We start from the raw sequence: 15115 nt of genomic DNA, 5'->3' as shown, positions 1-15115 counted from the left end.
AAAAGGATGCATAATTAAACTGCTGCTAAAACCAAGACCTTACTTTGTTCTACAAAGGTTTAGGAGACTTGCCTTACAGCAATAGCTGTTGGGAGAGTCTGGACTGGGGATCATACTAATATTCACAGGTGACACTGAGATCCATACATAAAGCACACACCCTCCCTTTAATCAGCTAGCACATAGATTCAATTCTGGGGCTTCAAAATATCTGTGAACATTTACGTGTTCAAGGAGCTGGAAGGTCTAAAACTTTTCCCCCTTTGCATACATAATATTAGAGCTCCACTTTAACGTTCTGATCACTTGGTAGTAGGTCAGAAGAAGGAGACAAATAACCAGAGAATGGAGGAATTACTGAGAGAGAGAAAAATGATAGTATGATTCATTATAAAGCATTGACTAAAGCTCTTCCTTGGCACGCTATCCCCAAGGAGTTAAGATGATTCTGTATGGAAACATAGACCACAAAACCCTGTTGGATAGGTCATGAGGAAAAGACTGGGGAAAACAATGCATATTGCATGGACCTTTTCTGTCTGTTGTATTTCACCTACATATTATTACACGTGTGTTGTAAAAGAAAACAAATTTGTACTTCTTTGTGTCTAATACAAGTCCCCAAAATGTTTATTCTTAATTTCCCTTGAAGATTTTATCTCATTAGCTTCTCCATGGTTTGATGAAGAAATTATACTTGTATTAATTCAAGATTATAAACATCTTAAAAAGAGGACTTATGTTCCCATATTAACTTGAAAGTAATGCAGCAGCCTAATTTTTTTTTGTCTTTGATCTCCAATTTCTCACATTTCTCATTTTGTTTTCTGTAACATAATGCATCACCAGGTTTATCATTATATTGCCATGTTTGATAGCAGAGGGACAACTATTAATGGGACTGAGGTTTTGTAGGATCTATCCAGAATCAGAGAAAAGCTTATTTATCTCATAGGAAAAATGCAGATACAGAAAGAGAAAAGCTTGAAAAGGACTCATCATTTCAAAAAGGCATTGAGTAAATGTTTATAGGGAGAAAGAAAATATAGAAGACTTTTAGAGAAGCCAGTTTGTATCCTTGCTAAAACATCCCTTTAGCAAATTAGATCCCATTTCAATGTCCTAGGAGAAGCTGGGAACAGACTGTGGATAAATGAATGAATGACTTAAATTTATAAACTGTTATCATTTAATTTTAATGAAGTACTGCTATCTTAGTCTAGTGATGAGCTATCCCATCCAATCATCTACTGATAAACTGCATCCCTAGGGAACATTAGTGAACTTAAAGATACAAATTAACTTTATAAAGTAGTGTCTAGCCTTTACTGCTCTTATGTCCCTTTCATCCACGGATATTCTGTCCTCATCTGTGCTTGCTAGCCTTTCATCTTCTTTCTTCCTAGTTCCTCCTCCACTGTGTTTGTTCGTCCATCGCTTACCATCCTCTTTTGAAGGAGATAACTTAGGCCTTATTACTTTTTTGTGTCCTCAGTGCCTTGTACGGGAATTGTGAAATGAGATAATTAAATATTATATGAAAACGTGGGCAAATTTAAGAACATTAAGTATGAGTTTTCATTTGACAAAAAGAAAAGATATATTAAAACTCCAAGAAATCCTTACCAAATTAAGAATTGAAGCAAAGAACAGTGGACAAAAATACATCATGAGACATCCTCCATTGAAACACTTGATTTTTAACCAAAGCTTTGGTTTTTGTTTGCAGATCTTACTTACTCACATTGTCAACATGCATGAGAAGTTTATTTGCTGGGATTTCTACATTGCAAAGAGAAACAATAAAATTAGGTGATTATAGAGGTTCTAGAAAATTCCCCATTGGGGAAAGGGAGCTAGAAATGATGGTATGCTCAATGCATCTGCATTTTATTTTATTTTTTTAAAGATTTTATTTATTTATTTATTTGAGAGAGAGGATGATAGCGAGAGAGAGCATGAGAAGAGGGCAGATCAGACGGAGAAGCAGTCATCCCACCAAGCAGGGAGCCTGATGCGGGACTCGATTCTGGGACTCCAGGATCATGACCTGAGCTGAAGGCAGTCGCCCAACCACCCAGGCACCCTGCATATGCATTTTAAAGAAAACTTAGATGAAATCCATTTTAACCGTCTTGATTAAATGATGACACCTTCAAAGCAAGAATTCTTTAGTATTTTTCCAGTATCACAATATCCATTTAATCTTAAAAATCATAGTCACGATCTCAGGGTTGTGAGATTGAGCCCTGCTTGAGATACTCTCCCTCTCTCTCTCCCTCTCCCCCGATGTATGCACCCGCTCTTTCTGAAATAAAGAAATAACTAAAATCTTTTTAAAAAATCAAAGATTCAAGAGCACCTTTCTATTCACTGAATTACCTTTTTGTTTTAGTGTTATAATTCAATTATCACTGTTCCCTTTTAAGATTCCCTCATTTTATTGTAGAACCAGTCTGTAAGGGAAGAGATGTGCCCTGAACTCCATCCTAGTGTTTTGAGTGAAGTGTCCCTTCATCTCAGCTGTTCAGTGTCCTGAAGCTAGAAAGAATGATGCAAATAATAACAACAGACACTGCATAGTGCCATGCAGTGGCCACTGTTCTTAGTGCTTTATTTACATAGATTTATCTGATCTTTTAAGTAGAGAAACTTCCCAATCACACAGTTAGTGAATGGTAGAGTGGGATTCTAACTTCAGGGTCAGTGTCCCTACCCAATGAGCTCCCTGCACTTACAGTAAAAGCCAACATCCCCAGTAGACTAGGGAAGACCCTGTCACTTGTGTTTGCACCCTTTACGTGTCATGCCTCATCCACATTTTTTCCTTTCAGTTCCTTGAACCTGTCCACCTCTGTCTCCTCCATGTTCTGTGCTGCATTCTTAGACTCCTGCAATGTGCTTCCTACTATCCCTCCCTTTAAATGCAACAGTTCATTGTGGCTTTCTTGATGCCTCCAGTCTAAATTAGGTCACCTGTTATAACCCAAAGAGCAAGGTGAGATTGTTCTCTAGATCATCACAATGTATAAAACTTCTGAGAGTTGAAAGTCCATCTTGTACACTAAGCCATAAGGACCACATTTTCCTAAATGCCTGTATTTCTAGTACCTAGCAAGCTTCCTGACCCATAGTGATCACTCAATAAATACTTGTTGGAGAAATAAAGCTGGCATACAAAGTAGATGCCCTGGAGAACTGGTAAGAGGAAAGAGGTTAAATAAAAGCCCAAAGCAAAGTTAGGTATGATTACAGAACCTTTGAGTCCATTTCATGCAAGCTTTTCATTTCTAGAGAAGGAAACTAAAGCCTACTCAGATAAAGGTCACATAGCTAGTGTGACAAAATAAGATTATAACTACATTTTTTGACCATGTTTTCACTTGCGCTCCATGGGAAAAAAAGTTTTTTTCCATTTTTAAGGTAATGTTTATGGTATTTTATATATCAAGTCTGGATAAAATATTTGCTTTTCACACTTGCATTATATGTAGCATGGTTTTATATAAATAAATATGCTCCATATATGCTATCAAAAATTATTGGTCAATAATTTTATTTATTTAATTTTACGTTTTTGAAGGTTTATTTATTTGACAGAGAGAGAGCACACAAACAAGCATGAGTGTAGGAGGGAAGGGCAGAGGGAGAGCAACAGAGAGAATCTCAAGCAGATTCCCTGCTGAGCATGGAGCCCAATACAGGGCTCTTTCTCACGACCCAGAGATCATGACCTCAACCAAAACTAAGAGCTGGACAGTTACCCAACTGCGCTTCCTAGGCATTCCACCAAAACTTCAAAATAGAAGTTGGACCCCTCACTGAATTCTGGCTTTGGATATTAGAATAGCAGTAATTCTATTAATTGGCATTTGTGTATCTGGGAATAAAATCTGACTGAGAAAAAAAAAAAGACACCAATTCTCATGAAGGTTAACAGAGTTGGTGAGGTGAAGATTTAAATATGACAAATGCTGTGGTAGGGCTGGAACAGCTTCTGAGAAAAGCTGACATTCAGCCTGAAACCTGAGTGAGCTAACCTAGTAAGGAAAGGAGAGCAGAGGGAGTAGAAGAATGATCCATGCAAAGGAGACTCCAGGAACAAAGTCTGAGATAGCCTGAGGGCCAGAGGTTTCAAAACTTAAATTTGGAGTTCTTTGTTTTGATTCATTTGTGGTTCACTTTGAATGCATCTTTAAATTTTTAATTGAGAAAGAATCTAATGTTTATGTTTGCATTATTTAAAAAACATATTTGCATAAAATTTATTCAATGTGTGACTAGTTTTAATGCTTAGGGAGGGGTCACTTTCTTCACCTTCTCAGTTTCCTATTTCTTTGTTTTATCTGTACTTTGCCTGAAGTAGACCTTTGAGCAAAATTTTAGAGGAAGTGCACATGAGAGATACAAGGACTCTCTAAATAATTTTCTCTAGCATTATTTCTACACCTTTTAAAATGAAATTTAACAATCTCACCAGAAGTTTCCACTTGGTCTTGTTTTTTTCATTCCATTTGCCCAGTGTGTAAGGTCATTTATAGACTCAGATCTTTCTTTAGCAAAGGAATTTTCCTCTCATATTTTTATTGATTCCTTCAATTTATCATAATCTTTTCTACAGAGATAGAAATAAATCTGCACGATGACTCTCAATTCCATGTCATACGTGTAAACATCTCTCCCCTCGTCATATGGGTCTTTGTTTTTTATCCCCCCATTTGGGAAGAGTCTTCAGTGGTCTTCTACATGGCTCAATGTGTTCTTCTGCTTTGTTAGATCTACTGTTTGCTGTTTCTGATATTGATTTTAAAACTTGATTTATTTTAGAGTCTTTACAATCTTTTCTTAATCCATCCTGCTCTTTAAGAAATTTCTGTCTTCATCTCAATCTGCTATAACTCAACTCTGTTTTATGGGCAGCATGGTGTTATGGTGGAGTCCCCACTCTCCATTATCCAGGTTGCACAGGCTTCAGGGCACTGCTGCTTGCTGGCTGTGTGATCAGGGATAATTTGTGGAAGCTGTTACTCAGGTTCTTTACCCACAAAATGGGGACAATGAGGTGCCTATCTCATGGAACTGTTGTGACGACTAAGAGTCAATTCACCTCATACACTTAGAATAGTAAATAAGTAGTTGATAACTTAGTTCCTAATTCACCTTTATTCTCTACTTCCCTAAATTATTCAGAGTAATTATTCGGAATTTTACCCAACTGGTGTAGGAGCTATCAGTGTGTGTGTACATGGGTATATTTTATTAACTGATCTTTTAAGGCAACACCCTATACTTCTTATGTTCCAAGAGGGACACCATCCCCCAAACAACTCTACTATTCCTCTCCCTAAAATAGACACAGAAGCTGGGAAATTAACTTCAAAAAGGTCAGTTAGTTATATTTACATAATAACTGTTATCCTTTATCCCGCCAGTCTGCCACAGGACTTTATCCTAACTTTCGTTTGGAAGTTCCCTATTCATTCTGGCAGATCGTCCTCTGGTATTTCCATTCAGTGCTATTGAGACTTTTTATCTCTATGTTTTCACGATGGCAACTCATGAATCACTAACTGTCTGATATCTTATCTCAGGGTCCCTCATTCACATTTGTGGAATAGGTAATTTTCAGTTTTTGAATACAAAGAAGTTTAATTTATGTAAATTTTTATAATCTTGAAGACTTTTATAATCTTGAAGACTCCCTTAATAATGCTTTTCAATATTACCTTCTCTTTCAGCTCAATTTTATTCTGTTTCTGAATACTGTTAGAGTTCTGGCTACCAAAATCTGGGAGACCAATGCAGTTGGGCATGACACAAGAAAACAATACAGGTAATTGCAGGACAGGTATGCACCAGAGGAAATATTTGTGTTACCATTTAGAGTAAAGAACAGATATTGATTGATCTGAAATGTCTCTGAGAGATAAATTTATGCATATTAATTTTCATTTGGTTTAATTGTGCAATTTATCAGGAGAGTATATGTATTTTAGGAAAATTTAAATAACTCAAAACCTTCCTAATGTGTTTAAGTTTTAAGTATTAATTAATATAAATTTTTAATCTGTTCTTAGCATATTGGAATTTTCCCATAAACTGTGTAACTTCCTAGAAAATCTCTTGTTGATGATCTTGGCAGACAATTTTATCTGTGTTCTTAAAATAATATATCATAACTGAAAATATCAAGAAATTGGGTTTGCTGTATTGATCCCAATCGGTCCATCAGAGTGGCCTCTACTGAATGTAAATCTTTAAGAACTTTCAAATGTACTGATTGAGTGAGGTCTGTTTTTCAGTCTTTCAAGAAGAAAGGGGAAAATTGAGTGTTTATAATCATTATTGAACTATGTTAAGGGTGTGTCAACTTTTTCCAATGATCATTTTGGGAGTTCTGAATAACAGCAGCCTCTACCCAACTAGATATACACATCCAGTAGTCTGGTGGATTTGATCTTCTGGTGGAATTGATCTTCATAAATATCTATTTCTTTTTGTCTTGGTTTGTTAGGAAATGCTATCTGAGACACAGAAAGGAAGAAACCATAGTCAGCATTTTGGTCCTGTGTCACAAATGTTCTCAAAGCCCTTTGTTGAGTCATTTCCCTTGACTGTTTAGGTAACATTCACTGTCAGGAAGAAAAGATGCTGGGTGTGGACTGGAGTCTGGAATAGGCTATAGAGTATGAACAAACCAGCAGCTGTAGAATTCAGCCGTTTGTAATGTGCTGTTAGCGGTAGCGTTATAAATTGTGCCTGAGAGTTTCCAGTGATGGCCCTTTGCTATACTCCTAGCATGTCTCATGTCACATCCCATTGATGAAGACAAAGGCCAAGGGATGATAGAACAATGGAAAACGTAAATAGCTTTCCATTCTTTTCCGTAAAGTGGAACAGTACAAAGGTTTCTGAAAGTTATTTATTTTTCTAGCCCTGAATAAAAGCTCCTATTTCTCTAGTTCTGAATGATGTGAACTTGTACTTTCAGTTAAAAGTTTCCCAAGAGATTTGAGAAACTCTGGAGAGAACAAAGGGTGAATTATTGTAAAAAATAGAATAGACAATACTTTGAGTTCACTCATAGGAGATTATTTCTCAAAATAACGGAAGAGAAACATTTATCAAAGATTAAAATAATTTACTATTTAGAATTCAGGATAAATTCAGGATAAATTTTAAATAATTGGGGCCTGGAAATTTTTAAATTTTGGAGCCATTAATTTGAACAGGGTCTAGGCTAAGAGTAGTCAAGGAAAGTATTTTCCTGCCAAATACATTTTTTTAAAGTAGCTGAAACATATTTAAATTCTTAATAATCTTCAAAGTTACAGATAAGATGGTGAGGAATGACTGCATCTTTCTTTTTGGAGAGAAACATGTGGTTACTTACTTGGCAGTGATTTGAGAATTCAGTATTTAGTTTCTGAGTTTTAGATCTCCCACTGTTCCTTCTGTCTCTTGCTCTCTTTCTTTCAAATAAATAAAATCTTAACAAAAATACTGAAATGAAATAATACAGTCAGCTTTTAAGAAACTGTTTATTTTGAGATAACTGCAGAATTATATGCAGTTATAAAAGTAATACAGAGGTAAAATAAAACATACAAGTAATACAGAGTTGTAAAAATAATATATATATGTATGTAATATATAACATATATCTTTTACCCAGTTTCCCTCAAAAGTGACATTCTACGTATCTGTAGTTCAAATTAGTTATTTTAAAACAAGAAGGATTTTTCAAATTGTGTAGAAAATTAACTAATCTATCAGATTTAACAATAGGGCTAATGCATCTCATTCTTTTTTATATTACAACTCAATCCCCGTAAGAGAAGATTGCCTGGACTGGAAGAACATGAGATATGAAAAATGCAAAATTCAGTGGAAAAGAACACTTGAATATTTTGGCAAATTTGACATTCTATTCAACATCAGACAAAAATCGTGTTTATTATTTTTGGAATAAATGCAATCAGTGTTTATTATGCAATATGATAGTAAAGAGGACAGATTTTAAGGTTGAATCCTCTACTCATTGTCTAACTTCGGGTGAATACTTTCCTTTTCTGAGCCTCTATCCTTATCTGGACATAGGAGAATAATGGCTCTCTCACATGGTTGGCAGAATAAAAGAAGGCAACCAGTACAGGAAGTGACAGGAGCGTGATAGCCAACGGCTTCATTGACTGAGTACACTTCTTGTGCCATGCAAGAGATTCAAAGTTAAGAAGACATGGTTTCTGCCTGTGAAAAAAATTTGAGAGAGAGAGAGATAGATATTGATTTAATTAAAATGAGGACAGTGCTAGTAGAAATGCACTTCCAAAGTGTTATGTGTATAGAAAAAAAGGAAAGATTAATTCTAGCTCAAGAGGGATTGAAAGAGGCTTAGGGTAAGTACTGTTTTTTTTTTTTTTTTTTTTTTTTTTTTTAAAAAAAAAGCTAAGTTGACTCTTAATAGAATAGTAGAAAATTTCCAGCACTTTTCACCTGGAGAGAGAGAGAGTGCAAGAATTGGGTATCTGTTTTCTAAGTAGGATGCTGAGTCCTACACACCGTTTGATTCCTTTATATTCCTCCCATGGCTTTGCTCTTGGCTGCAGAACCACAACCATGTCTCCAGCAAGCCAGAAGGCTACTTCAGCTGGTGCACCGCTGATCATTTCATTAGACAGCTGTGCCTTTTCAGAGAGCCGGGCTGCAAAGATGTATAATGTGCATGAATGGCCAGATGGACACCAAGCAAATCAGTGCCCAGGATGGCTGCCTGATTTGATGTCCGTGGAAAAATCCATCTTTATAAATGAACAGACAGATAGATGACCCATGTATACATTGGCCAGGCACATGCCTCTGCTTCAACTTGTTCACTGTCATTGAAGGATAAATCTTAAAAGAGGATGTAATCATAAATGAACACACCTCAAAGATTTTATTTCATTCATTAATGGGGGAAATGGTAAGGCATTACACATGTTTAACAGAGAATTATGAATGTTAAAATGAATTTACAAATGGATGCAAATAATAAATTATTAACACCCACAGGGCTGTAATTAGTGGCATTACATTGAACACAAATTGCATTTCTATGGACAGAACTTATTTGCACTGTTGTGGAGGGCAGCTTTCTAAGATGAACCCACGCCCCCCAGAAGATTACTACCTCTGGTGTATATGCCCTATATAATCCTCATCCTTCACACACCTTCTTGAGCAAGACCTGTGATGGGATAAGCTCTCCCTTGATTAGGTTACATTATATTGGAAAGGTGATGGGGTAGTCACTCCTGTGACTGGCAGCCTGGAGAGAGATTGTCTTGCAGGCTTTGAAGAAGTAATCTGACATGTTGTGAAGGTCTGTGGTTAAGATCTGGGGGACCTCTTAGAAACCGAGAGAGACAAAATAGATATTGGTTTAAGCCACTAAATTTGTGGTGATTTGTTTCATAGCAATAGAAAATGAATTCAATTTTGGTTTTCTACAAGTTCACTTTTATCTCTACAGAGTTTTTATAAAAGAGCCTAGTCACAGATAAAGGGAGAAAGAAAACCCAGACGGCTGAGCTAGCAGGATTCCCAATAAATTTTAGTCTGACAGCTTTTTCTTACTCTGCATTGAACCAAACTCTCCGTAAACTTTTTATTTGTGATTTTTTCACAATGTGTTTTACTTCTTTCTCCCTCGCTTCTTCCCTCCCGCTGTCCCCTCCCTTCTTTTCTTTTCTTTCTTTCTTTCTTTTTTTTTTTTTGTTGTTGTTTTTCTTTTTGTTTTAGCCTAGTTTTTGGCTCCTAGGCACACACAATAGTAGCAATTAAAGTTAGCTTGATTTTGAGAATAGTCTCCAGGGGGATTTATCCATTCATCTTAAAGGAAGAAGTGCAGGGTGGTTTTTGTTTGTTTGTTTTTGTTTTTTCAGATTGATGTTAACCAAGACTTCTAAAATTCTGCAAGTATGTTCCCCTTTATCTGATTAGAGTGAATTACAGCATCATAAAGATACTCACAGTGTCTTGCTCATATAGGCCGTGGTGTGAAGAGGATAGTCACTAGGTGCGTTTAGGAGGAGCCTCCGAAAGTTGAGAGAAGGAGTTAGGTCAGAGAAATCCATTGTCTTATCAGGGATGCTGCCTTGAATGAAACAGACTTTAGGTAGAATTTTCAAATTAAGTAGACTATTGGTGAGTCAAGGTAGGAAGTATGGGACTAGAGCACCATAGGAGAAAGCCCCTAGACCACCAGGGAAACTGGGTGTGAGGCAGAGCAGATGGCTCTGAGCCAAGAAGAGCAGAAGGCCTGGGCACTAGTGAGAGATACAAGAGGCAGAGGAGAATGGGATGGGGCAGGTGTGCAACTCCAAATGCCCAATTTAGGCATTTTAGTACGATTCTGTGGGATACCCAGCTCCTGCAGGACCTAGAAAGATGGTTATAGTAGGAAAATGGATGTGTCTGGAAGATGATCCTCCCCATGAAAGCGTTAGACTGTGGAGCTCTTATAAACTTCTGGGCCCTGTTCCCTCATTTTAGAGAAAAGAAAGCTGAATTACAGTCACTCAAGAAGTTAATGGCAAATCTGGAACCTGAATCCAGTTCTGTTTGGCTTCACTCATACTGGTTATTTCCACGAAGAGAACTAAGTAAGTTTATAAGTACATAAGGAAGGAAGGAGGGAAGAGAGGTAGGAAAGAAGGAAGAAAAGTAGCTGGAGGTAAGACTAGTGAGAGAGGGAGAAGGTTGCAGTTGTTTGAGATTACTGAGGTATCAATGATTTGTAAAGAAGGGAATATTTGAGAAATAAAGAATCGACCAGATTTGGCTATTTCTTGGATAAAAAGTACAACAGAAACACATGATGTGCTTGGATGTATCAGTTGTGTGCTGTGCAAATGGATTGCTGCAAATATCTGTGGCTTACCAACACACTTGCTATTTGACTGTTTCTTTAGATCAGGAGTCTGGACATGCTTTGGCTGGGTCTCCTGCTTCAGAATCTCTTACAAGACTCAGCTGATAGGGCAGTCAGGACGGCTGTCAGGACTGCAGTCTTATCCCAAGACTGGGGAAGAATCCACTTCCAAGAATCCATAGCCAATATATTGTTGACAGGATTCAGTTTCTTGCGGGCTGTTGGCCGATGCCACCTCTCCTTGCCATCTCTCCCATTCAGCAGAGTAGCTCACAACATGGTTACTTGCTTCCTTGAACCAAACAAAGGAGAGAGTTTGCTAGTAAACTCTCTCTCTTTTTTTTTTTTTACTAGCAAAATAAACTTTCGTTTTTACTAGCAAAATGAAAGTTATACTCTTATGAAATGTAATCACAGAAGTGACAGCTCATCATTTTGGCTGTAATTGGTCAGTTAGAAGCAAGTTCCTGGTCTTTGCCCACACTCAAGGAGACAGGACTAACAAGAATGTAAATACCAGATAGGGATCATTGGGGGCCATTTTAGAATCAACCAACATCTTGGAAACCTGGGGTTCCTCCAGTTACACAAGAAAATGTATGTGAAGAGGTAGTTATGAGAAATAAAGTCAAATTGCTTAGCATGCAAAAAAAAAAAAAAAAAAAAAAAAGAGTCCAAAACCTAGAACTGTAGATATTTTGTAGGATATTTGCCAGAGGATATTTAGAAAAGTAGGAACTACTGACCACATGCAGCTTATAAGAAAATACAAAATGATTAATGCAGATCCAAATGTAAGAAGAACTTAGGGGATAGTTAATTTTAAAATGAAGAAATGTACTCTATGAAGGTAAAGACAGTTAACAAGGATGGAGGTAATACTTGTTTTAAGTCCCAAACATAGATGTTAAAATAAACTTAGGGCAGAGAAAAAGGGCTTTTCATGGCTTTATGAAACTAGCATCCTATGCCAGAGGAGTGGAAATGGGATTAGAAAGATTGAAGGGATAATAATCTTGGGACATGAGAATAAGTGACTTGATTTAGTATAAAAGGGCAGGAGGAGGAGGGAGGGGAATAAAGGCGAGCAGAAGCCATGGGGTCGAAAGAGATGGAAACAATGCAGCCCCCCTTAGCTCTAGTAAGCTTTGCTTTTTCCCCAGCAAGCTGTCTCTATTGACGGGCACTGGAAGTTGATGAATATAAGGGCTTGGTATTCTCTTTCAGGAAACTCGCCAAATCAACCCTGGTCCTTGTGCTGGTCTTTGGAGTGCACTACATCGTGTTCCTGTGCCTGCCCCACTCCTTCACGGGGCTGGGCTGGGAGGTCCGGATGCACTGTGAGCTCTTCTTCAACTCCTTTCAGGTAGAGCGTGCCAGCTAGTAATGTGGTTCTTGCATTTTGCTTTTATTCCCCCTTTGCAACTTTGTTCTCTGCCCCTCTGTTGGGCTTTCAGGGACTTGTCCCCACAGGGCCATGAAAAGGCATTATTCTCTGGAGTCTGTGCTTTTAACTTCTGACCAGAGCAGGAGCTGCATCTCACAAACACGCCTGGGCAGTGAGACAAGAAATCGTATTGCTGTAGACTATGTAATGTGTACAGAGTAGCATGTGTATATAGAAAGTAAATGAAAGACAATGAAAAAGCAGACAGGGAAGAGGGAGAGAAAATTAAAAAGTAGCTTCTTTCCCTTTTATCTCATTTGAAAATATGATTGCCATCATCTCTCACATGGCTTTCTGTGGACACCATTCTTCCCCTCCTGGCTACTCGCTGCCTCCCATGGCTGCCTTTAATCCAGTCTCCATACAAGGGTCTGAAGGATCTTAAAAGTAAATTTGATCATGTCCGTTATCTACCAGAAGTACCAGAGATTCCCACTGCACTCAGAATAAGATCCAAATGCCATTTGTTGCCGTGCACAGCCCTCTGTGACAGGGATCCTGTCCAACTGTGACGTTGCGTGCCGTCATGTTCCCAGTCACCGGCTAAGTTTGAGCCCCACTAGCCCTTCCACACTTTCTGTTCCTTGAGCTCATTCCTGTCTCAGGGGCTCAGAGTTACTGTTTGCTCTGTCTGGAAGGTGCTCCCTGCTGATATTCACAAGCCTTCTTCTTGTCACTCAAACCAGCTTAAATGCCATCTCTTCAACTCGGGTCTTCATTTAGTTCCCCATTCATTTCCATTCTCTTTCACGCCACTTGTTTGGCCTGCATAGCTCTTATTATTTTACATTTTTCTAGTGTGGCTAGTCGTTTATATTTTATCCATCATCCATATTTCCTTTTAGAATGTAGCTCTAAGGGAACAGGGACCTTCTCTGTCTTGATTGACTCATTTATTCCTGGCATGCTGAGCAGTTTGCCCTGTAGAAGCTCAATAAATATTTTTGAAGGAGAAACAAAAAGTTTCTTTGTCTTTTTACCATATAATAGCCTATGTCTGTAGTTTCCAGCATTCGCAGTGTATAAATATCTCTTACCAACCAGGGGATATTCTGTAATCCTTGAGTGACAACATAAATAAAGCTCATATAATAGAAGTTGTTGCGGCCGGCGCGACAAATCGACCAGGAACGTGAGGGTAAGAGGATGGTGAAAAGAAATTAAGAGACAAAGAGATGGGGGCAGGAGGAGCACTGAGGATGATGTCCAACAGTGCCGATTTTATTCCACATCTTACAAGCATTTATAAGGCAGACCACAATGGAAGGAGTAATACATCAGTATCTAGTCAGATGACCGCAGGTTTCTATAACAAGTTTACATTAACTACAAGCAAACCTCGTGATGCCAGGTAGTCACGTAGTCACGGCTAATGCCATTAGCTACTATTGATGCAAGACAATCAACCAGGGAGTGGGTTATGGGAAGCACAGGAACAACAAGGACCAACTAGGAATTCATGACCCTGACCACATTGTTCCCTTCTGTAGGGGGAGTGTGTGGGAAGTCACATAGGCGAGCGCACGACACATAGCACAGACCCTTTCTCAGTCTTACTCAACTTTCCCATCCTTAACCCCTTGTCAAGGCATCTGGACTTTAAAAGAGACACAAGTCAGGGCCTGGTTTGGTCCTCGACTGCAACCATGCCGTGGCCTCCAACAAGAAATCAGTTATTTGTGTGTCTTAGAGTGTTTTATCCCATTACTTTGTTTGGTTCAGCTGAAACCAAGGAAGGATCTCAGACAAATATAATGTAAACTTAAAGATTAATAAAATTTTCTGAAGGAAGCAAAACACAACCCAGTTTTTCAATGTATGTATTGTGATCCAAGGTGCCTGAGTGCTGTGGACATCATGAGTTGTCAGCATGCTAACCTTCTCTTCTGTTCCCCAGGGATTCTTTGTGTCTATCATCTACTGCTACTGCAATGGAGAGGTAGGTTTGAAGGACCCCCCCACCCCCGTCCCATATCCCACAGCTCTAGCTCCAAGTAAGCTTGGAAATGGCTATCACAGTGTGACCTAATCTCTTTAGGATTCCCAGGAGCTACAGGAAAAAATGAGTAGGGAGAAAGGAGATATTTCAATCATAAATGATTTTGAGGAAAGCAAGAATTAATGTAAATAAGCTAGAGTCTTTCTCTTCTAGCACTTTTCAATGTCAATTCAGTTGGAAACTCTGATAGCAAAATACCAACTTGTTAAGAGTATAAACTGATACTTGGAAGGACAGTGAATTTTGTATTCCAGTCAATACTTAAACTGATATTTAATTTCAAGTTCAATAAGAAATAACAAAAAAAGTTTCCTTGAGACAAGAAAGAATATTTTGATATATTTATAACTATACAATGGTTACGGGACGCTTTCAGTTCATTTAGGGGTTGGCTGGGGAGAAGTAGCCCTCCTGTTTTTTCAGGTGACACCAGCTAACCCGATTTCTACTGTTTTCCACAGAACTTCCAGATAAGCTCCTTTTTGGTAAATGGCAATAGCAGTAGAATAGAATCTTCAACCACAGGTTGGAAGCAAGCGCCCCACCCCATTAGCAATGCATTTGCCTGCTTGCTTTTCATGGTATAAGTTTCTTCCCCATATTTTCCTCCTTCAGGATGCTTATGCAAAAGGGATAGTATTACATTTCAGGTTGAGTAAATTGATGCCATTCTTCAGCCACAGCTGGCACGATGTCTCTCTCCTTCTCTTCCAACCCATAAGCCTCTTTTCCCTCTCCCACAAGTCAGATGTTT

At 38.2% G+C, this 15115-nt stretch overlaps 1 protein-coding gene across 3 annotated transcripts in view; it reads left to right on the top strand.

Moving 5' to 3' along the window:
- Positions 1–15115, top strand: part of PTH2R (parathyroid hormone 2 receptor) — a gene marked incomplete at its 5' end in the record, with an annotated part of 86198 nt that overhangs the window by 69704 nt on the left and 1379 nt on the right. For 2 of the 3 annotated variants that reach the window (XM_082688993.1, XM_082688994.1), the window contains 3 exons: positions 5739–5833; positions 12143–12281; positions 14260–14301. The exons of the other annotated variant lie outside the window; for it this stretch is intronic. In XM_082688993.1, the coding sequence (XP_082545119.1) occupies positions 5739–5833; positions 12143–12281; positions 14260–14301 (276 nt within the window). The remainder of the gene's footprint in view (positions 1–5738; positions 5834–12142; positions 12282–14259; positions 14302–15115) is intronic. 3 annotated transcript variants of the gene reach the window in all.

The sequence above is a fragment of the Mustela nivalis genome (assembly GCF_964662115.1).
Source record: "Mustela nivalis genome assembly, chromosome: 11".
Taxonomy (NCBI): Eukaryota; Metazoa; Chordata; class Mammalia; order Carnivora; family Mustelidae; genus Mustela; species Mustela nivalis.
The sequence above is the reverse complement of the archived record's forward strand: the minus strand, read 5'-3'. Positions and strand labels throughout refer to the sequence as shown.